Source organism: Scardinius erythrophthalmus, assembly GCF_964197995.2.
Source record: "Scardinius erythrophthalmus genome assembly, chromosome: 18".
Lineage (NCBI taxonomy): Eukaryota > Metazoa > Chordata > Actinopteri > Cypriniformes > Leuciscidae > Scardinius > Scardinius erythrophthalmus.
This window is the reverse complement of record NC_138238.1, coordinates 28,615,301-28,637,198: the sequence shown is the minus strand read 5'-3', so window position 1 is coordinate 28,637,198 and position 21,898 is coordinate 28,615,301. Positions and strand designations below refer to the sequence as shown.

General features: G+C 37.8%; 1 protein-coding gene across 1 annotated transcript in view; it reads left to right on the top strand.

Annotated features, from left to right (window-relative positions):
* Positions 1 to 21,898, top strand: part of kcnh4b (potassium voltage-gated channel, subfamily H (eag-related), member 4b) — a 42,466-nt gene that overhangs the window by 18,902 nt on the left and 1,666 nt on the right. The window contains exons 4-16 of the mRNA XM_081392404.1: positions 158 to 288; positions 7,014 to 7,254; positions 7,744 to 7,901; positions 8,230 to 8,437; positions 10,983 to 11,177; positions 12,394 to 12,593; positions 13,327 to 13,576; positions 15,333 to 15,547; positions 17,574 to 17,980; positions 19,351 to 19,451; positions 19,529 to 19,605; positions 20,164 to 20,425; positions 20,565 to 21,514. Of these exons, the coding sequence (XP_081248530.1) occupies positions 158 to 288; positions 7,014 to 7,254; positions 7,744 to 7,901; positions 8,230 to 8,437; positions 10,983 to 11,177; positions 12,394 to 12,593; positions 13,327 to 13,576; positions 15,333 to 15,547; positions 17,574 to 17,980; positions 19,351 to 19,451; positions 19,529 to 19,605; positions 20,164 to 20,425; positions 20,565 to 21,253 (3,134 nt within the window). The 3' untranslated portion in view covers positions 21,254 to 21,514. The remainder of the gene's footprint in view (positions 1 to 157; positions 289 to 7,013; positions 7,255 to 7,743; positions 7,902 to 8,229; positions 8,438 to 10,982; positions 11,178 to 12,393; positions 12,594 to 13,326; positions 13,577 to 15,332; positions 15,548 to 17,573; positions 17,981 to 19,350; positions 19,452 to 19,528; positions 19,606 to 20,163; positions 20,426 to 20,564; positions 21,515 to 21,898) is intronic.

Sequence of the window (21,898 nt, the reverse complement as noted above, 5' to 3'; positions counted from 1 at the left end):
AAATCAATGTTTTATATTGTCTTCACAAACTGGTGGTTACATCTAACGCACAGAACTGCTAAAACACATGGAACATCACTCATGGACACACTGGCACAATCTTATTTTATAATTTATAAACTGTCAAGGCTATTAAGGCTATTTTAATTTTGTGCAGATAATAAGCCATTCAGCAGGACCACTGGAAACTCTCATATCAGTAGAGCCAGAAGGAGGGGTCGCACCATGATTTACCAGCTAACCAGCCAGTTTACCCGTGACAGCAAAAATGACGTCAGCCTAAGTCGGGTGAGTACATGTATGAACTACTTTTTTTATTTATTTGTAATACCTAGAAAGAGGACATACTTAGTCAGCACTTAACAAATTCAAGTTTCCTGTTTGTAGCATTTTGCAGTGTTACAATGTCTCATTGCACTATGGCAAAAATTATTCTATCAAGTCATTTACTTAAATACAGTTTTCGAGTAGGCTTGGACTTTACAATACAAACTGTGAGAATTGCCTTGACTTTGCACAATGTGGTGCCTTGATGGTGACATTGATATGTTATTGTAGGGTTTTCTCGGATGGGACAAGCTGCGTGCTTAGGACGGGGTTTGTTCAAATCACCAACCCTACATAAAGAGCACTGATAACATCACGCCAATAACATGCATTATATAATGATAAACATGTCATTAATGTCTTCAAATTTATATATATATTCACAATAGAATGTGCATGATACTGATCTGTTAAAATGTTAAAATAATTCTTAAAGGTGCAGTAAGTGATTTCTGAGAAACACTGTTTAGAGTAGTTCAGGATTGACTTCACTTTGTAGGCCAACCGACAGTTAGCATCACGCTGGTTCCCTCGACAAAAACCAAATAGGATTTTCCCTTAGGCTTTTGGATTATCAACAAGCTCTGTGACCAACAAAAGTTTATGATACTTGCACGTTTTGTCCATCAAGATAATTATCACAGATGAACACAGTTTTTATGAATTTTGAAGCCTGAATCCTAAAAACCTAAAGGTAGGTTATAAACGAACTACACCACGGTCCCACAAATTTAATGTCACCACCACTAAGCTTCCACCATCTCTTTTAATCTGTATCTAAAAAAAAAAATTAGAATAGTTTGTAAGATCACAATTATAAGCATAACAAGGCTGTAAAAGCAGACAGAGTTTACCTCTTCGGCGTGATGGCGTTTAATCTCCTCGACAGCCTCTGTAGTCCCATTTAGCCACTTATCAGCAATCGCCTTTTCAAGATGCGTTACAGCTTGAAAAAAATCATAAGTGGGGTAATACTGATTATTCTATGTCGTAGAATAAAACGTCAAAGTGTCTTGAGCTTGTGTTCACCACAGATCTTATTTCATTTAACCAAAACCCCATTCAAAAAACCCATTGACTTCGGGACGGTGGAACCGGACGTGCTAAAACACACTTCCGCGTTTTGGCCTACAAAGTGATGTCATATACTATACTCTATTTGACATCAACCCAGACAAACACACCCCTCCCTTCATTGCTCCGCCCCCAAAATGCACGAACACACAATGCAAGTGTGGATGTCCCTTTATCACAGCTGAAGCAAAGCAAAATAAAGCTTCAATGACACTCAAAATTGTCCTGTTACTATAGCTAACATTACAAAAACAGCATATCTCAGTTCTGTGAAACATAGTAAAACCAATGTTACTCACTTATGGAGCAGAAACAGTGCAACCCCAGTGTCTGTTTTCAGACTTAGGTCTTGTCAGTGCTGGAAAGCTTTTCTAACATTAACGTGGGTCCTAAAGCTCTTGCCTGATCTTCCCTTCTTTTCTGATATTCCTCTGACCTTTTCTCTTTTGTAATGTTTCTCAGCCATCTCTGTTTCTACAGTCTTTTCTTTCAATTTCCTTCTTGCTCACTCTCTCTCCTCCCCCATTATGAGTGTATAGGCCCCTTACTGCTAATTGGCTACAAGTGTGTTGTGGTGCTCAGTCCAGCTCAGGATGTGTGTGCAGGATCCTATTTTCCAGTGACAATTTGACTTGTTGTTCAAACAGTGTGAAAAGTGCAGGCCGAGAAGTTTTTAGGATGTCTAATCCTCCATGTCACATCATGTCACATGGCAATGGCGGAACAGGAGGGCATACTGGCAGGTCCCACTTCCGATCACTCCTGGTAACAGATGGCCATGTTTTCAGCTCGACTTTGCTCTCAGCAGAGCCACCTGGCTTTGTTCTATCACACTCCAACTGACTGAGAGAAAAATAGGCAAACAAAAGCATCATGAGAACGGCTCAACAAGAAGGATTTTTGGCCCAGTAGTTCATGAATGTGCCTGCCAATATTTTCACTGGCCCCATAAATTATAAATACAAACAATTCTCTTAGCAGCATGCCAGTGTCAGAAATTTGTATGTGGTTTTAATAAATTATAATTACCAAATAAAGCTGTAAATTCCACAAGAGATGTTGTGCTCATAGGGGATCCAGTTTCCATCACATATCACAAATCCCCTCTCCCTCCCCTGCCTTCCAGTAAAATAAAATAAAAATATATTCAGCCTGCATTACTGATGTGATCAAAACCTCATATATCATCCAGCCAGATGTTCATTATAAACAGAGCAAACAAATGTTTATGATTTGAGTGTTTTAGATAACTTTAGCCACATTAAGTGAAAAACGCAACAACTGAGACCATTGATTTAGCATTATGACCATCAGATCATGGGACTTCTGTTCAAATCAGTTTTATTTGTACAGTGCTTTGCAAAATACACATTGCTTCAAAGCATTTATAACATTAATGTTTATAATTCATTAATGCCTTATTGGCCATAACACTCTAGAGCTGGGCAATGAGAACGATCATTCAGTTGAGATTTGCTATAATTTATATACATTTATATTAAAGCCAGCAATTCTGTAAATGCATGTCTATATATTAAGAATGTTGTTATATAATTACTCAATATAGGAAACAATGTTTTCCAAAACCTGTCTGGAAATTCATTACTAGTATACTAGTAAACTTCTTTTCATCCCAGAACTCAGCAAATTCTCAGTAAATACCTTAAGTGTAATGACGGTTGCTTGCAAGGAGGTGCAGCTTTGATTTAAATAAGATTAAAGGTTACCTAACACATCTTTCAACCCCTTGACAAATTTTAACTTGACAAACTGAACATTAATTATTGAGAAAATATTTGATGGATTTAGGGTCCTAGACTATATTTCACTATATTAAAGGAATAATGTCAGAATCCCAGTGCACAATATCTTCAGAGAGAGTAATAAAGGCATGATGTACTGACGTGTTCAGCTGCATCATGGGTCTGTTCTTAAATCTTAATGAAGAGTGTGGCAGATGAGAGCACGCTGGATTAGAAACTACTTGATTTGCTGCCTCAAACTAATCCTGACCAAAGACCATTAGATTGACCCTTCCCCTGACCTATGTGATGTAAAAGTTAAATTAAAGAAACACCAAGATTTGTCATCTGTCATGTGCTGTCTTTGCAAATAAACATTAAATGTAGTGGTAACACTTTCTATGAAGCCCGTATTTATAATGCATTATAAGTTATTGATGTCTCAATGTCTCAAAAATTACAATACATGCATACTGCCTTATAAACAACCTTATAATATGTTGTATCATCTGATAAATAATCTTAACAACAGTTACAATATACAGTATAATTACCTATTTGCGTTATATGTTTCAAGAGTATAATGCATTATAACACAGATGAAGCCTGCATTTATAATGTATCATAAGGATATTCATAATGCATTATAATGCACACATAATGCCTAATAAACAACATTATAATGTGTTATATCATCGCATGAATAATCGTATCAACAGTAGCCTATACCTACCTAATTATTAGATTTGCTAAAGCCTTGTAATTTTACAGTTTTTTATAATTAAAATGTGAAAATACGATTTGCATTGTGGATGTATTGTTCTTTTGTACTTTTCCACACAACATTTTACCTTTAGGGAAATGTCATGAAACCACTTCATGATATCTTATGGCTGTTTACTTAACTATTGTCACTTTACATAAAACTGCAGTCCGTAGTTTTTCCTCTTTGTCGCCATCTCTGTTCGAAATCTGCAATTGTAGTTATTCGCGGAATTATCAACTTTACGTGGGTTTTGCCTCGGCACGGCACAGCGCGGATGAATCCAATGTTTTGAGGAGAATGTGCGGCTGTCAGTCGCCGCGCCGGTGTGGATACTGTCATTCGGAATCACAGATTCTACTTTTTGGAAGTATGACCAACATAAGAATTTTCACTGGAAAATGTCATCTGAAAAAGTAAGTAACATCCACTTTTGTTCTGACCAACTAAGGGAAAAAAGCATTGCAGTTAATCGTGCTGATTAAATCTAACGATTGCTTATCTTATCACGTCAAACCGTGCAAATTATACTTTGTTCTCAAATTGTTAATGTTAACAACATCAGCACTGTGTGACTACATTTAATGCCCTTCCGATATTATCCTTGTTTTCGCATGGGCCCGATAGTTGGGGGCCATAAGCACATAAATAGATAATTTTGCGCAAATTCATCTAAAAGCACCAAATTTGGCACAGATGTAGCTCAGGTCATACGGAAATGATTTAGCTAGGGCACCGGAGCCAGCGACCCTTGGGGCCAAGATGGCGACCAAATCCAATATGACAACTGCCCGAAAAGGGTTCCGGCTTTAACTTTTGAACCACATGAGTTACAAATACAAACTTGATATGTTTTTCAGCTTTATTGATCATGAGAAACACATAGGAATGTTTATATTTATAACCCAGTATATCTGGACCCCTTGATCTCCCAATTCCAATATGGCCGCTGTCAAAAAAGCAGTTTGGGCTGTAGTATGGGCCTTACACCCCATTGTTTGCGCAAATTCATCTACAAGCACCAAATTTGGCACAGATGTAGCTGAGGGGATACTGAAATGATTTAGCCAGGGCACCCGAGCCAATGGTCCCTGAGACCAAGATGGCGTCCAAAACCAATATGGCCGCCGCCTGAAAGGGATTCGATATTGAATTTAGGGAATTTGGGCGGTCCAATCATAAATATAAGTATTCCTATGGGTTTCCTATGGTCAAAGAAGGTAAAATAGACATCAAGTTTGTATTTGTATCTCATCTGGCTCAAAAGCTATAGACGAATCCCTTTCAGGCGGCGCCATATTGGTTTTGGACGCCATCTTGGTCTCAGGGACCATTGGCTCGGGTGCCCTGGCTAAATCATTTCAGTATCCCCTCAGCTACATCTGTGCCAAATTTGGTGCTTGTAGATGAATTTGCGCAAACAATGGGGTGTAAGGCCCATACTACAGCCCAAACTGCTTTTTTGACAGCGGCCATATTGGAATTGGGAGATCAAGGGGTCCAGATATACTGGGTTATAAATATAAACATTCCTATGTGTTTCTCATGATCAATTAAGCTGAAAAACATATCAAGTTTGTATTTGTAACTCATGTGGTTCAAAAGTTAAAGCCGGAACCCTTTTCGGGCAGTTGTCATATTGGATTTGGCCGCCATCTTGGCCCCCGAGGGTCGCTGGCTCCGGCGCCCTAGCTAAATCATTTCGGTCTGACCTGAGCTACATCTGTGCCAAATTTGGCACTTTTAAATGAATTTGCGCGAAAATGTGCTTAAGGCCCCCAACTACGATTGCAGTCTCTTTTTTTCTGTAGCCACCGCAAAGTCCGAAGTCTTTTGCATTTTACAACGGGTGAATCTCCAGTTGTTACTGGTGATTGTCGTTTGAACCTTTCTGGATCCGCCGTCAAATTGATAAGTTTAATTATATCAAGTGCTGTGAGAAAAGTCTATAAATCTCCACCTCCAAAATCCTCACACGCAATATAGCCTACTAGCTGAGATACCTTATGTGTGACGTAATGACGCAAAGACATGCTCGAATTTCCTGCGGAAATCCACCAGTACCACAGGAATTAAAAACATTATTACAAGCTTACTGTTTTGAATCGAGCTAAGGGAAGCAGATAGTTCTGAACACTGGCTGGTTATGTACTTGCTCAAAAATGTATTTTGGATAAGTTTTAACCCAAAAAAGTTACGGACTGCATCTTTAAAGCAGACAAAACACCACTTATAAATATTATGACCACATTATAAAGCTTTTTAGATGTTTAAAAGAAGACTGTTTTTGTCACTTTACTTTAAGCAGTGAAAGAGCATTCATGAGATGTAGTATGATACTGTGCAGATCTTAAGTAAACAATGTCAAGATATGAGACTATGGGATATATAATCCATTATAACTTAAGTGGTAAAAAATTGTGTTCATTGGGTGTTTTAATATTATAACCACAAATGCAGGCTTCATCTGATGTTACCATTGTAGTCTTAAAAGAAATAACCACAAATAAGTATTATAATAATGTATTGTAACAGTTGTTATGATTATTTATCAGATGGTACAACATGTTATAAGGTTGTTAAGGCATTATGTATGTATTATAATGCATTAAGAAAACCCTTAATAATGCATTATAAATACAGGCTTCATAGAAAGTGTTACCAATGTGGTTTCTTGTTCTTTAATGAATAAGATTATTCTGTCAGTTCTGCTTCTCTATTTCTCCAAAGGTCAAAGTTACTTACTGTTGAGAATTTTCTAAGGCAGTATGGCAGTATGTAATTTTTGTGACATTTGAACAGGATATTTAGAGATTAATTGCTGAATAATAATCAAGTGACTTCATAAGAAGTCTATACAGGCAAAAAAGAAAGATGCCACAAAAAGAATACTTGCGTTAAAATATTTGATAATGCTTTCATATTGTCAAGTATATATACTGCATATATGCAGTATAAAAGAGAATGTGGTATCAACAAACTTTCACAGGAGAAACACATGAGAAGCAAGAGACTTCAGAAAAACTCCTTATTTGCTCATTTAATCTCACAGCTGCCTTGAAGACGTTGAGATATGAGCTCAGCTGTGGCTTTCTTTCTCTCCTCAGGATATATTTGAAAAACCGTCCCTGCCTGAGTACAAAGTGGCAGCAGTCCAGAAGTCTCGTTTCATCCTGCTGCATTACAGTGTGTCCAAGGCATTGTGGGATTGGATGATTCTGCTGGCTACATTCTATGTTGCTGTGACCGTGCCGTACAATGTGTGTTTCACTCCGTACAGCGATCTGGAGACTGCAGGCAGGAGCACCATAGTTAGCGACATCGCAGTGGAAATGCTTTTTATTCTGGGTGAGTTTACTAAGAAAGCAAGAATTTGAACTATAGAACATTTGAGTGACCTTGTAGCATCAGATGGTGTACCATCAGCACATCAAACTGCAGTCATCACCAGTAATATATTAAGTTATATATATACATGAGTTTGTCTTGCAGTTGTGTTGGGCTATATTTTATATTTATCATATTGTTTTCATATCAATCATATCCAATTGTTTTCCCAATTGTTTTCCCTATCTATCTATCTATCTATCTATCTATCTATCTATCTATCTATCTATCTATCTATCTATCTATCTATCTATCTATCTATCTATCTATCTATCTATCTATCTATCTATCTATCTATCTATCTATCTATCTATCTATCTATCTATCTATCTATCTATCTCAGGGATAGATTGGCAAAAAAAAAGCCTCGAAAGAGAATTTTTTTTTATAAAATGTGACTTCTAAAATGAGACTTCCAAGCAAAAGTCATTAACCTGCCTTCTCTTTCAGACATCATTATTAACTTTCGCACCACTTACGTGAGTCAATCAGGGCAGGTGGTGTACGAGCCTCGCTCCATCTGTCTACATTATGCTACCACGTGGTTCTTTGTGGATCTGGTGGCCGCGCTGCCCTTTGACCTGCTCTATGCATTTAACGTTACTGTTGTAAGTTCCAATGTGTGATTGTAGAAACTAATTTGTATTAACTATTTTGTTCACATGTGTGATTGTAGAAACTATTATAAGAATCATATGGCTATTTAAAATAGTAGAAAGGATAAGGTATGATGATTCAAATGAAATCTCCAGAGGTCCTTTACAAAAATGTGTGGTGGTACCATGATCTACTTATATATGCCATGGTACAGATGAATGATTGCCATATTCAATTATCATGACATTCCATTTTTTATAATAACAGCAAAATATGTGATTACAAGTTATCAATTTTTATATAGGCTACTGACACACCACATGTTTGTGCTTGTTCAAGACATCTCTAGTGCACCTGCTGAAAACTGTGCGATTGTTGCGTCTGTTAAGACTGCTGCAGAAGTTGGACAGGTATTCGCAGTACAGCGCCATGGTGCTTACACTGCTCATGTCGATGTTCGCTCTGCTGGCTCACTGGATGGCCTGCATCTGGTATATCATCGGGCGCAAAGAGATGGAGATCAATTCCAATGGAGTCTGGGACATTGGTGAGATATTCACAAACTCTGATCACTAAATGGGATGTTTGAATAGAAAAAAAACACTCAATCAGAGCAAGTCTAATAAAGCCATCTAAACATGACAAAAACAGCCCATTTCTGTGCCCCTGATTCCCAGAATTTGCATAATGCCACCCAATCAGATTGGCACTGGCTATTGTAAACAGTGTGGAGGGATTTACAGAGGTTTACAGCTGTTGATAGACATTGCTCTTACAGGCCCAAAATTTACAGTATAAGGTGTTAAATATTATGATTTTTGCCTGACAAAGTAAGTCAGAGAAGTCAGCCGCAGTTTCATTACTTTTATTGTTTGTACAGTATATATAACAGGCTGGGACACGGCTTAACCTGGATTTAACTTTTATATGAATTGTCACCTATCTCTTTCCTATTTTTCCAGTGTCTTTTCGACTATAGCAGAAAATATGCTCTGTGACCAAGTCTATAATTCTTACACTGATAGCACTTTTTCTGACCTGGTTGTGTCAGTGGTTCAAATTTTTAGATACCAGTGAAATATCATAATTTTCTGCTACAGAATTTAAATAAAGTTGTCAAATGTAAAATAACACTGCATAGTCTTCACTGTATTAATTAAATATAGATGAATCTTTATTAAACTTACAAAAGTCATTCAGTCAAGAGCAGTGAGTGATTTTTTTTTTTTTGATTAACATTAAAAGAACTGCAGCAGATGTATTACGTTTTTTATCTCAACTGTTTACATTCAATTAAGACATAACCAACTATGTTTACTCTCCAAGATGGGCGTTTTTACATAATTTTGTGTGAATTCGTCAGTTTGAGCTCAAGAAGACATGAAAGAGAATTCAATGCAGGTTTCAAGTAGTGTGGGCACACACTTCGGTTATTTGCGCACAGTAAACTTTATGTTCTGTAAACGTTCCGTAATAATGTATTGGACCATTAGTTATACAAAAATCACTGTACATGTTCAAGTTTTTACTTAAAAAAACATTTCCCTGAAATATTTGAATTAAAATAGTTTTGCAAGAGTGTGATTAAACACACAATGAGGCTGCAAAAGCTGTGAGTGTAGGCTACCTGTCATTTAATGTTCCTACAACCTCTGTAGTACCATTTAGCCACTTGTTCAACTGCCTTCTTCAAGACAAGTAAAAGTTAAAAAAAAACATGAGTTGGGTGTTACAAATGTATTTTATGTTGTACAATAAAATGTGTGATATCTTGAATGTGTGTTAACCACAGACCTTATTTCATGCATTTAACCAAAAACCCATTCAAAAACCCACTGAATACAAGATGATGCAACCAGAAGTGCTAAAATGCTAATTCACTCAAAGTGCACATTGAGCAGCGTTCATGTTCTGAACTTCCTTGACCATTGGTTGAAAATCCCACAGTTAGAGGCTCTGCTATGTAAACATAGGGGCCTGCTACTCAACTAGCTACCCATTTTGTGTCTCAATGTCAACCATGGGAACAGTCTCTTTTTACCATTTTACCATTTCGAGGACATATTTTTCGATACTTAGGTCACTTTTTCAAAACTCCTCACACAGTTCTCCTCACCAACTTTCAGCTTGGTACAGCAGTAAATTTCCCATCCAAAATGCACAAAAATGTTGTCTTATTTAGATTTGTATTATGCTTACCAGTTTTGAAATGAGTATTTAAATGTGCAAATTGGTCTGTAGGTACTGTACTGTAACTGTAGGTTTGGTGGTGGTTGTGTCTGAGAGAGAAAATAATTCACATAATTTGAAAGATGTAATTATTGAATGCAATTTGTGCCAAACCAATGGAAAGCTTTCCACAGTTTAGGTCTTAAAGATTGTAAATACAACTGTAAGATGTCCAACTCTACTCAGTGACTATATGCGCATTTCACAGTCGAGCACATGCAAGCTATTCATCAGTTTGTGGTTTGTGGCAACGCTAGGGAAGAGTGCCTTAGAGCTGTGTCTGCCCTCACGCCATTGGGGACTTTATGCACATGAGATGTCTTCTGGCTTGAAACACTGTGTCCCACAACAAGTAGTTCAGTTCACAGTACATTCTGTCCCACACAAGCCCCATCTCTGCACTTATAACATGCATTTGGGTACGCAACATGCCAGGTTAATTTTTACCATTTATATTGTTCCAACAATTTTGTGAATAGAGCATTTTTAGCACATTTGTAATGAGAAGCATAAGTATGTAAATATGAGAAGTAAATAGTATTGAAATTTTAGTAATGTACTGTACAATAAATTATAATACATAATAATCACCATTATAATGTGAATGCATAGAGCATTTTTAACTCTGACCTTCCTGGTCACTGAAAATTGTCTTGGTTGATTATTGTAAATAGTTTACTCTTACTTTACTTTTGTGAAGATTGAACAGCCTTAAAAAGCAACTATTTCTACTGACAGGGCAGAGTGTTCTCTTTGTTCCACTTTTTTTTTTTTTTTTTTACAAAATAATTGCCATATGAGTTTTTGGCCAAATTGTGCAGCGCTGACATGCAGTTTAACATTTGTTTGTTTCTTTGCGTCAGGTTGGCTGCATGAGTTGGGCAGACGTTTAGACAAGCCCTATCTGAACAGTACAGTTGGTGGTCCTTCAGTTCGCAGTGCCTACATCGCCTCTCTGTATTTCACCTTGAGCAGTCTGACCAGTGTGGGCTTTGGCAATGTGTGTGCCAACACTGATGCTGAGAAGATCTTTTCTGTTTGTACTATGCTCATTGGAGGTAAGCAGTAACAGAATTCCTCCTCAGAATTCTATACAATTTCATTCGTGGAAGTAGCTCTTTGGAATACCTCATTCTGTTCCATCACAACATGCTGCTCCATTTTTACAGTATTTGACAATTGCTTAAACACAGCAACACTTTCAATAATGGTCTGTCATTAATAGGTAACTATGCAGTAGGTAACTAATTGGCTATTACCGATTAGTTCATATTGTTTCCATATTACTGACTGTTATCCTAAACAGTCCTAAAGTGTAACAGAAAACACTTCATTTAACACTATTTTACAGTTTTTCACAAAACACTTATGCCGTTTGCAGTGTCAGTGCAATGTTATTCTCAAGGAGTTTTAAAGACTGGTTACACTTATGGATGAATTGCATTCATGCCAGAGAATGCATTGACACACTGAAATGTAATCAATTAAATGAGAACAATGACTGCGGGGAAAGCCATGCATGCAATCATCTTGAAGTCTTAGACAGCGGAAACAAATACTATTTACTTGAAACCCATGAATGCATCTCTCAGCTGCTGTACATGATCTAAAGTGCCAGTCATAGGAAAGCGCCACAGGCTATCATGTATAATTGCGAAAATGTCTTCTCAGGATAAGGACATTCAGTCTCACGATTAGTTATAAGACACAGACGTATCATTGAAGTATACAGTGCTTCAAAACCTGTGACATTGACGTGTTTGCTGTGTCTCATTATCATACAGAGGTAGAATTTGTCAACCGCATAGATTATTGAGAATGTCTCATTTAAGAAGAGCAGGCAGTCTTCAAAATGAGACACATCTTACGTAGATTTTAAACTCAGAAGATGAAAATAAATAAATTTTCTTACTTATTAATAAATAAATATGAAAAGAATTTTAAATCTATTTAAAAAATGAACAGATCCTAACATTGTCTTCTATGATGTAACACAAACATCTTTGTTAACATCTCTGAAAATGTAATTGAGTGTTTCATGACCCTTGATCCGCACAAACTGAACACAATTAACACAATAATTTTCACCATGTGAACATAAAATCATCCGCAGCCAGAACCTCCTAATAACAACCAAAAACAGGATCACTGACTTTTTTCATAGTATTGTACATGTTTGCATGTTTAACATTACATTTTTTACATTAGCCTGTTTAATGACCTTGTCGCTAATTTGCTAGATCATAAATCATATTGGTTCTTTCTCTAATACAGCTCTCATGCACGCTGTGGTGTTTGGGAATGTGACAGCCATCATCCAGCGCATGTACTCACGTCGCTCACAATATCACACGCGCATGAAAGATCTGAAGGACTTTATTCGTGTTCACCGGCTGCCACGGCAGCTGAAACAACGCATGCTGGAATATTTCCAGACCACCTGGTCTGTGAATAATGGCATTGATGTCAATGAGGTGAGAATGTCCTTGGTTTTATCTATGCAGGGATATATTTTTTCCTTTTTTTTTTCTTTTTTTTTTTTTTTACATTTTGACCACATTTTTTCTTATAAACAGCTAAATATACTTATTTAAAATCTACACATGTCTCTTAAATTTCCTAATAATAAATTTGTGTTAGGTAATTATGGTTCCTAGCATTTGATGTCAGTCATACTAATCCACGGCCATGCAGCATATGATGAAGTGCTCATTTTGTGTTCATGAACTCTTTAGAAATTCAGATCAAGACATTGCATTAGTAGCTGTGATCTGTAGAAAGTGGTGGGGAACAGGTACCTTCGACTGAAGGACAGAGAGTGATATGCTCGATACAAACATTCAAGCACTGTAATGTGGCCAGCTTAGGTAAAGCTTTGTTCCCTTGTAACTGAGTTTTAAGAGTACCTGGAGGCATGTTTGGTGAAGCTCAGCCCGCTATCAGGCAGATGTTGCCCATATCTTTTGAATGAGCTCTCACTCTAATGGGGCATTGCAAGCCTTACAAGCTTTCCTGCATTTTTGGGGGGAGGGGGAGAGGGGGTGTAGTAGGCGCTCTGAGATGGGTTTGTGACAGGCATATTTTAATGCATTCTCCAGCCAGAGGAACCCTGAACCAACATAGAAAAAACAACATCAAAGTTATGTTTTATATCATTCTTTTCAAACAATTGTAAAGGAGTAAAGGAGGTTTTCTGTCTTTTTGCAGCTCTTGCGTGACTTTCCTGATGAGTTACGTGCTGACATAGCCATGCACTTAAACAAAGACATCCTGCAACTGCCTGTGTTTGAGGGTGCTAGTAGGGGTTGCCTGCGCTCTCTCTCCCTTCACATCAAAACCTCTTTCTGTACGCCGGGAGAATATCTCATCAGACAGGGGGATGCATTGCAGGCCAACTACTTTGTCTGTTCTGGGTCACTGGAGGTTCTAAAGGACAACATGGTCTTGGCTATTCTGGGTTTGTAACACACTTTGGGTTTGTAACATTTCTTTGATGCTTTGTTACCTTTTTACTTGTTTTTTCTACATTCTATATTGACTTTCCTTCTGAACACTGCACCTGATTTACTAATGCAACTGGCACAGTGTAATAGTAGTAATAAACAATATGTTGAAGGAATGTTTCAGGATGAATGTACAGCATGTGTGACATGCTGTCAATTACCACAACACCACTTTCAACTGTTCTCCAGTTTGTGAAAACAAATTAAAATCAAGCTTACCTACATTAGAAGTCTTAGTGTAACGGAGGCCAGCTAGTAAAAAGCTGTGCAAGTAAACCTCACTCCCCTAGTCTCAAGAGGTGCACTGGCAAGTCGCGACTGAAGTTAGGTCCAGTACACATTGTACGATTTTAATCAGTCCCAGATGAAAGATGACCAATCGTGGTGATTTCTGTGGTCGTGGCTCCTAGACGGTTGTCCTACGTCGTACATTGAGAGAGGTTCAAAGATGGCCGTTGTCACGGTCTTGCGACCAAAGATAGCCTGCAATAATTTTCTGACAGTGTCATAAATTTAGCATGATCATCTCCCAGTGTGTTTGCTGCCAGGACCTACATCTACTGACAAGCCCATAAAAATGCAACATGAAATTCTGTTGATCAAGCGACATAACTATAACCTCAAGCTCCATGTTGGCCTCTTTTCCCTAGCCATGACTGCGTCCATATTCTCCTTTTCACTTACTTTTTTTCAGCGCACATAAAAACCACAATTGCCAAAGTGCGATTCATCTTGCTCTATTTGTTTACCACTAGTGCATGCTGATGACGTTTTATTCTTCTATACTAACTCATAGCCTATGATTGAATAGGTGTCATCACCGTACAGTCTACATACATGCATGTCGTACCCAACTTTATTAGATCCATGTTGTACAGTGTGATGTAATGATCTTATAGGATTGCCGAAATTGTAGCAGGGATTAGATCCTCTGGCCTTTAGCATCCTTGTTAGCACACCCACCTCCCATGGTGGTGACGCTGGTTTGAATCCCAGTCGGAGCGGTGCAAGTATGACCAGTTACAATGGTGCTGTGACTTGGATGGAAGTAAACGGAGTCAAGCTAGTAATAGTAATTTGTTACATTTATATAACGCTTTTCTTGGCACTCAAAGGGCGTTTCATGGAATGGGGAATCTCCTCAACCACCACCAATGTGCAGCATCCACCTAGATGATGTGACGGCAGCCATAATTACACCAGAACTCCCACCACACACCAGAGGAGACAGAGTGATGAAGTCAATCAGTTCATATGGGGATGATTACGAGGCCAATGGGCAAATTAAGCGTCTTTGTTAGAACGCCCACCTCCCATGCTGACCTTGTTTCGAATCCCGTTGGTAGTGGTGGGAGTAGGACCAGTTACGTTAGGAGTAATTATTTTGCATAAAAATGGGTGTTGTTTAAGCTGTACAGTTGTCAGAAATATACTTCTAGTAGTGGGATTAATGGTCTATATAGTTTAGTGTACAGAAGTGGTTTTATGTTAAATGTAAGTCTATGTCTTGTTATACTTTTAAAACAATGTGTAGTGTATTCTAGTGCAATACCTTGCCCTTTAGAGTTCCTTTGTAAGTGCATTACTGTAAAAAGTATGTTGAACCCAAAACATCCTTTTAACAACTACAGTATTATACATAGATAAAAAAACATTAAAAATTAGATTGATATGGAATCGATGTCATTGATGTCGTTGATGTCATTACAGGAAAAGGAGATCTGATTGGCTCAGACCTGCCAAGTCAGAATCATGTGATCAAGACAAATGCAGATGTGAAGGCCCTGACATATTGTGACCTGCAGTACATCAGTGTGAAAGGTTTAAGTGATGTTCTTGAACTATATCCTGAGTATGCCAGCATCTTCACTACCGACATCCACTGTAACCTCACATATAATCTGAGAGAGGGCAGTGAGACTGAGGTATGGCTACGATCTCTAACACACATACTTACATACCTAGTCATAATTATCATAATCAAATCTGTCATATAAAAAACATTTAAAAAAATGATTCATTTACTTGCATATTCACTGTCACTGTCACAAAATAGTCTGTTTGTGAGTGCCCAGTCTTTATTTAACAGGCTCTATGACCAAAAGAGCAAATCTTATTGTTTAGGCAGTTTTTTTTTTTCTTAGTGGAATGGAAAAGAGATTAGAACACCTCTCCATACAATTGTGCGTTGGTGTAAACAGGCCTTCAAGCGTCCTACTGAAAATGCTAATTCAGACCAGTACAGTAAAGGGTGAAACACCAATGGACTTTATTCAATGTTTTAAACATTTTATCATCATTTTAGAATTTTTTTTAAAGTAGTCAATGTATTTTAAGTGTAATAGTATTAACAAATTATTTTTTAGGAGACCTTGAATAAAAAGCAAAATCTCATGAGTGTTAAACGTACAGTATGGGATTTTTTCTCCACTAGGGGTCGCTAACCTCTTTACAATAACAAAGGCGTAGTTTGATGACGCAACACATGCTAAGAATAATGGATGTTGTCGTCAACGTCAAGCCGGCCGATCTAATAATGTTTATGGTTGACTGAATACATCGATGCTTTTATCATGACTGTGATATGAAGCAGTTCGGGATTGCTAAGAGACAGCTATCAGCTCCAAACGCGACGCGAGTCCCGCGGATATACGTTAAAAGGAATACGGACATTTCATTCTACCGAACTACACGCAAGTGCAGAATTACTACTCACAGGTCAGTTTATTAGACAAATTAAACTTGTGAGGTAACGCAGCACTGTTTCATTGGTCTAACATTACACTAGCACACTAAACTGCATTTGAATGTGTTGAAAAGTATGTGTTAGTTTGTCTGTATGAGACTAACTTAGCAGTAAGCTAGATCAACATTAGAATAACATACAGATCATATTCTAACATTTTATCATTGTTGAACTAACGTTATATAACATTGATTAGTTTTATGTAAATGTGCTCACCTGTTTAATAAAGTACATGTAGAAGCGGTTGAAGTCTCGGACGTGGAGCTCTCGTTTATATAAGTTAACGTTACTGTCTATGGGAGCTCTCTGCATCTCGAAAACACCGCGCTGATATATTGATTCTCGTTTTAGTTCTCCTTTTTTATCCAAAGTCTGCTTGCCATGGTCCATAATGTTTGAACAAAACAACAACAGCGTGCAAATAGACATTGCGAACTCCACAGATGTCTGCGTCTGTCGCTTTGGTTAATCAGAGGGCTCTGCTCATAGCTCTGGTTACCATGGCACCATAGGCAGAAACCAGGGACAACGCGGATATGACGCCATTGGCTGCGACATAACGGAAATAAAGACACGGTCCGTGTCTTCGAATTAAAATATTAATTTCTCTGGATTTAGAAGTTAATTGGAACTGTCGGGATAATGTAAATACACAACTTTAAACAATATATAACATAGATATAGTGATTTTTTATATTTTTAAAGCAAAAAAAATACATATTGTGCCTTTAAGTATTACTGTAGTAACATGTAAGTCTAATGTAACGTGTTTTTATTCTGCTAATCAAAAACGTTCATTAATTGGAACTGATGGATATTTCAAAGTACTTTCCACCATTTTGACAGATAAATGCTTTAGAAACATTTCAGTAAATAATGCTAATAGCTATTTGAAAATTACCTTTTAAAGCACCCGTGTGAAAACAAACCAGGAAAGAGACATGAGTGAAGGTTTGGGGAGAAAACGATTCAGAAGTCTTCAGTATCTGTTGTCTTTTTCATATTGTTACAGCAGAATACAAAGAAAAACAGAAAGAAAAAAAAAGCTTTTGCCACATATTCTGGTCATAGTCATACCAATGTCACATTAAAATACAAAGCGTTACTTTATTTTACTGGCAGATAAAAATAGGGCATGAAAAATTTAAAACTTAAAAAAAAAATGTAACCACTGTTGTCATTTCTTTGTCTTCTCCCTGCCGCAGAACTACCCAGATTCCTGTGCATCAACTGAGAATAAGCGTCCATCCATTGTAGAAAAGGCTGATGATGCAAACAAGTACTTCCACATCCCACCTTCTTCCAACACATGCCGGAATCTTCTTCTGCCAAATCTGGGCAGCCCAGTGCGACGTACATCCTTGAGTAACCTTTTAGGGGAGGAGTTACTGCAATTCAATGCCCTGAGACATTGCCGTTCACCTGTCAGGGGTTGGAGTCCAAACCCCTCCCCTAAACCACAGACCAAAGAACAGAAACAAACCCATCCTCCCTCATCTACACCTAAACCCAGCCATAGGACACAGACAGATTCTGAAGGTACAGGACGCAAACCTGCCAAACTGCTCATCCCCACTTTCAACTGCTTTGGACCACCAGATCTTAGTCCAAGGTAACAGACAGTCTTAAGATTTACAGATTTTTACAATCACTAGGACACATTTCTCAATACTTAGATCACTTTTTCAAAACTCAGTTTTCCTTACCAAATTTCAGTTTGGCACAGCAGTAAATTTCACATCCAAAATGCACTAAAACCACCAAAACACTTCATTCATGTCTCAAATTAAGTCATTCTTCCATAACACTAGCAAAGGTTGTCAACCAACAAACATACTTTGTTACTCATAAAATAATGCCCTAAACACGAACAGGTACATAAACCATTATGCAATGCTTTCTTTTGTAAAATGCCTTTACAAAACAAGAATGACACCTATCTACTGTTTGTAATTCACTGCAGTATGTTACGTGATCCATGTTTACATTACAGTCCAAATTATTCCGAAGTTGATAGATGGTAATGAAATTGAAAGACTAACAACCATGTACGTGTTCAGCTAATTGCTTTAATGGTATTTAATTTTAGATATTTTATAGTAGGCCTATTTCATATATTTCAATATGGTAGTCTTGTTCAGTTTTGTATTTTGAACTTGAGTTTAAGCATGTAAACGTGCCTGTGAGTTTTGGTGGTAGTTGTGTCTAAGTGAGAAATGAATTCATGTCATTTGAAAGATGTAGTTATTAAATATATTTTGGGTCAAAGCAATGGAAAATTGTCCACAGTTTAGCTCACATAGATTGATTGGCTTGGTTAGTTTGGGACATTCAATTTAACATTTAATTTAATATTCAACAATAATATTGATCTGCCTGCATTGACACCATTATACAAGAACTGAACTGAGGTGGACAATGACATCACGGTTTTCTCCAGAGCAGCTATATATAGATAAATTAACTAAATTAATAACAAAAATGAAACATCACTGTACTTACTTAAGCTGGACTGTGATGCTATTTTCTTCTGGAAACAAACTTTTTTGCATTATGTTCCTGTTATCTCTGTAAAGCTGCTTTGAAACAATCTGTATTGTAAAAAGCGCTAGGCCTATATAAATACATGTGTGTGACTTGACTTGATTGATGTTGTGCTGTGTGCAGAGTGACTTAAGTATTGAGAAATGGGTCCAACTGTATAACATCATCTTAAAGACCTCATTAAATGGTTTGATGAATGCATTTCTCTTTCCTGTGTTGAAGTATTTCCCTTTAAAAAAAAAAAGAAGCAACATTTTTGGCATTCATGCCATAGCTCTTAAGGTCCTTAAGGTACTTAAGGTTGAAAATGAAAGGCATGTATGAGTCAGTTTTAATCAATAATTGCATTTTATTGAGTCATTTTAAAGAAATGTAGAGTTTTTGTACAATTGATATTTGTGCATAAAAGACTCGGTAACTGACTGTATGGCTTTTTAGAGTTGTAGATGGTATAGAGGACAACGGACATGCATTTCATTTCAATGTGGAGGACAAAACTGCCAAAACAGTGACATCATTGGGTAGTAAGACACTGGACGGTAAGGATATTTTAATCTTAGTATCTACAGTAAGTAACATAGATCATTTGGGTCATTGCTTCTTTGTTTTATTTCAGGGTCTGGTCAGGTGAATGCTTCACTGCTTCAGGAGACAAAAGAAGTGAGAGAGACCATTACCCAACTCAACAAGAAGGTACAGTGACATTCTATCATTCTTAAACTCAGATATTAAATCCTTCTAAAACGTTTATAAGCTCAGTAATCGGAATTGGCATGAGGTGCATTCAAATGAAAACGAAGTACACACATTAGGTTACAAACATTATTATATTAACAATTAAAGTTAAAGGGATAGTTCACCCAAATATTTTCTGCCATCCTTTATTCACTCTCAAGTTGTTCCAAACCTGTATGAATTTCTTTCTTCTGCTGAGAAGATATTTTGAAGAAAGTCGGTAACCAAACAATTGATTAGCCCCATTGACTTCCATAGTATTTTTTCCCCCTATGGAAGTCAATGGGGCCCATCAACTGTTTGGTAATATTTTTCAAATTATCTTCTTTTGTATTCAGTAGTAAAAAAGAATTTCATACAGGTTTGGGAAAAGCTTGAGTGTAAATGACCCAACAGATGATCATCCAACAGATGCCAGATCAATCCAACAGTTCATGAAAATATTTCACGACACCCTCAAATACCATGTCAGTGTATTACTTTTTAATAATACAATTACTCTATAACTCTCTCCAGATGGGCAATCTGAAAGAGGAAGTGTCAATTCTAACAAAGGATCTGCATCACATAATGCACCTGCTGCAAGCACAGATGGCCGTTCGTCATTACGCAGCTCCTATGTCTTCCTATCCCTATGGAGTCCACATGATGTCCAATTCTTCTGTCAGTTTGTCTCCGGCCTACATCTTGGGTTCCAGCATCCACATGCAGCACAAAGACCATGCTGTCCCTGAGAGTCACCTGGGGTCCACATCATGGAGTCATAGCAGAGCTGGTGGTATGACCAAAAACTCTGTATAGTTTTCGTTTGTTCATTGAATAAACCATTTGCATTTCTCTACACAAGTTTACTTTGTAAAGAGACTTTACACAGTCTTTGGCATCATTTGATTAAAAAGTTTCTCTGGTATGTGCAGGTGGATCTGGTTTTGCTCAGCACACTGAGAAACAGGGACACTTTCACCAGCATGAGTCTAATCAGCACTGTCCCGTCACAGCAAATGACCCCTGTTCCCATGACTGGAGCTCCATCCATTCCTCAACCGGCCACCATCACTTCTCCACTGGCTCCACTCTCCTTAGCATCAGCCCAGGAACCCATGGGCCAAAACCTGCAGAAGGCCCCCGAGCAGAGGGCTTATCACTGGGCGTTTGTGCTGGAGCTCATGCCAGTATCAGCCAATCGCAGCCTGTTTTGCATCCATTTCTTTCACAAAACTTGGGAGGTTCCTCTTTGTCCTGCAAGGTCACACCTAGCTCATATTCACACCTACACCTTTCCACAGAACCAGCGTTTTCCTACTCCACTCCAACCCTGGGTGAGGAGAACAGGACTCCAGAAGTGGCCCTCAATCAGAACCAAAATGTGGTTCCTTCCACTTTCCTACCAGAGAATTCTCCACCTTCTCCAAAGGAATCAGGTGTTCACTGTTCTCTTGGGGAGTCATCTGAGATAGAGCACACCAGTGAGGAGTGCCTACTGGGTAATCAAAGGCTGGGCGAAGACGGTGAGATATCAGAGAGCAGGTCTAGTGGATCCAGTGCAGGACTTCAAAGCCAATCGGAGAGCTCAGAGACCACATGGTGCTTGGATCTGATAGAATGATTTAGGAAAGCCTAAAATCAAGACAACTCAAACAGATTCTGCAGCCAAAATTTCAGTTTGAATTTCGATTGACACAACAGTCCTTTCATTGTGAATATCATAACTTCATGAGTATGATTAATGGGAACTAGCAGCACAGCAATTAACCTTTTCCTGTTGTACTGCAGAAAAAGGCAGTTCTGGCACTAGCCTCTAAAACCTGCTGGTCTTAAACGAAAAACCACAAAATATCAGAATCTGGGGGCCGGATGTTCTTTCCAAGTAAGTTTACAAAACTACAACAACTCATACAAATGACACTCACACAGACACACAATAAATGAAGCTATTATCATTGTTAATAGTATGCCTATTCAGTTGATGTACATCACACATAATTCTGTGGATCACATTCTATGAAACATTCTGTCATCATTTGATGACCCACGTCATTTTAAATCCACAAGACTTTTATTCATGTTTGAAACACAAAAATGAAGATATTTGTAATATTCTGTCATCATTTGGCATTTGTCACTGTCATCGTCCAAAGCCATGAAGACGCAGTAAAAGTAATCCACATGAATGGAGTAATCCAAGTCTTCCGAAGATTTACTTTTGAAGACCTACGCTGTAAACAGTGTAGAAATAGCTAGAACTGATTTA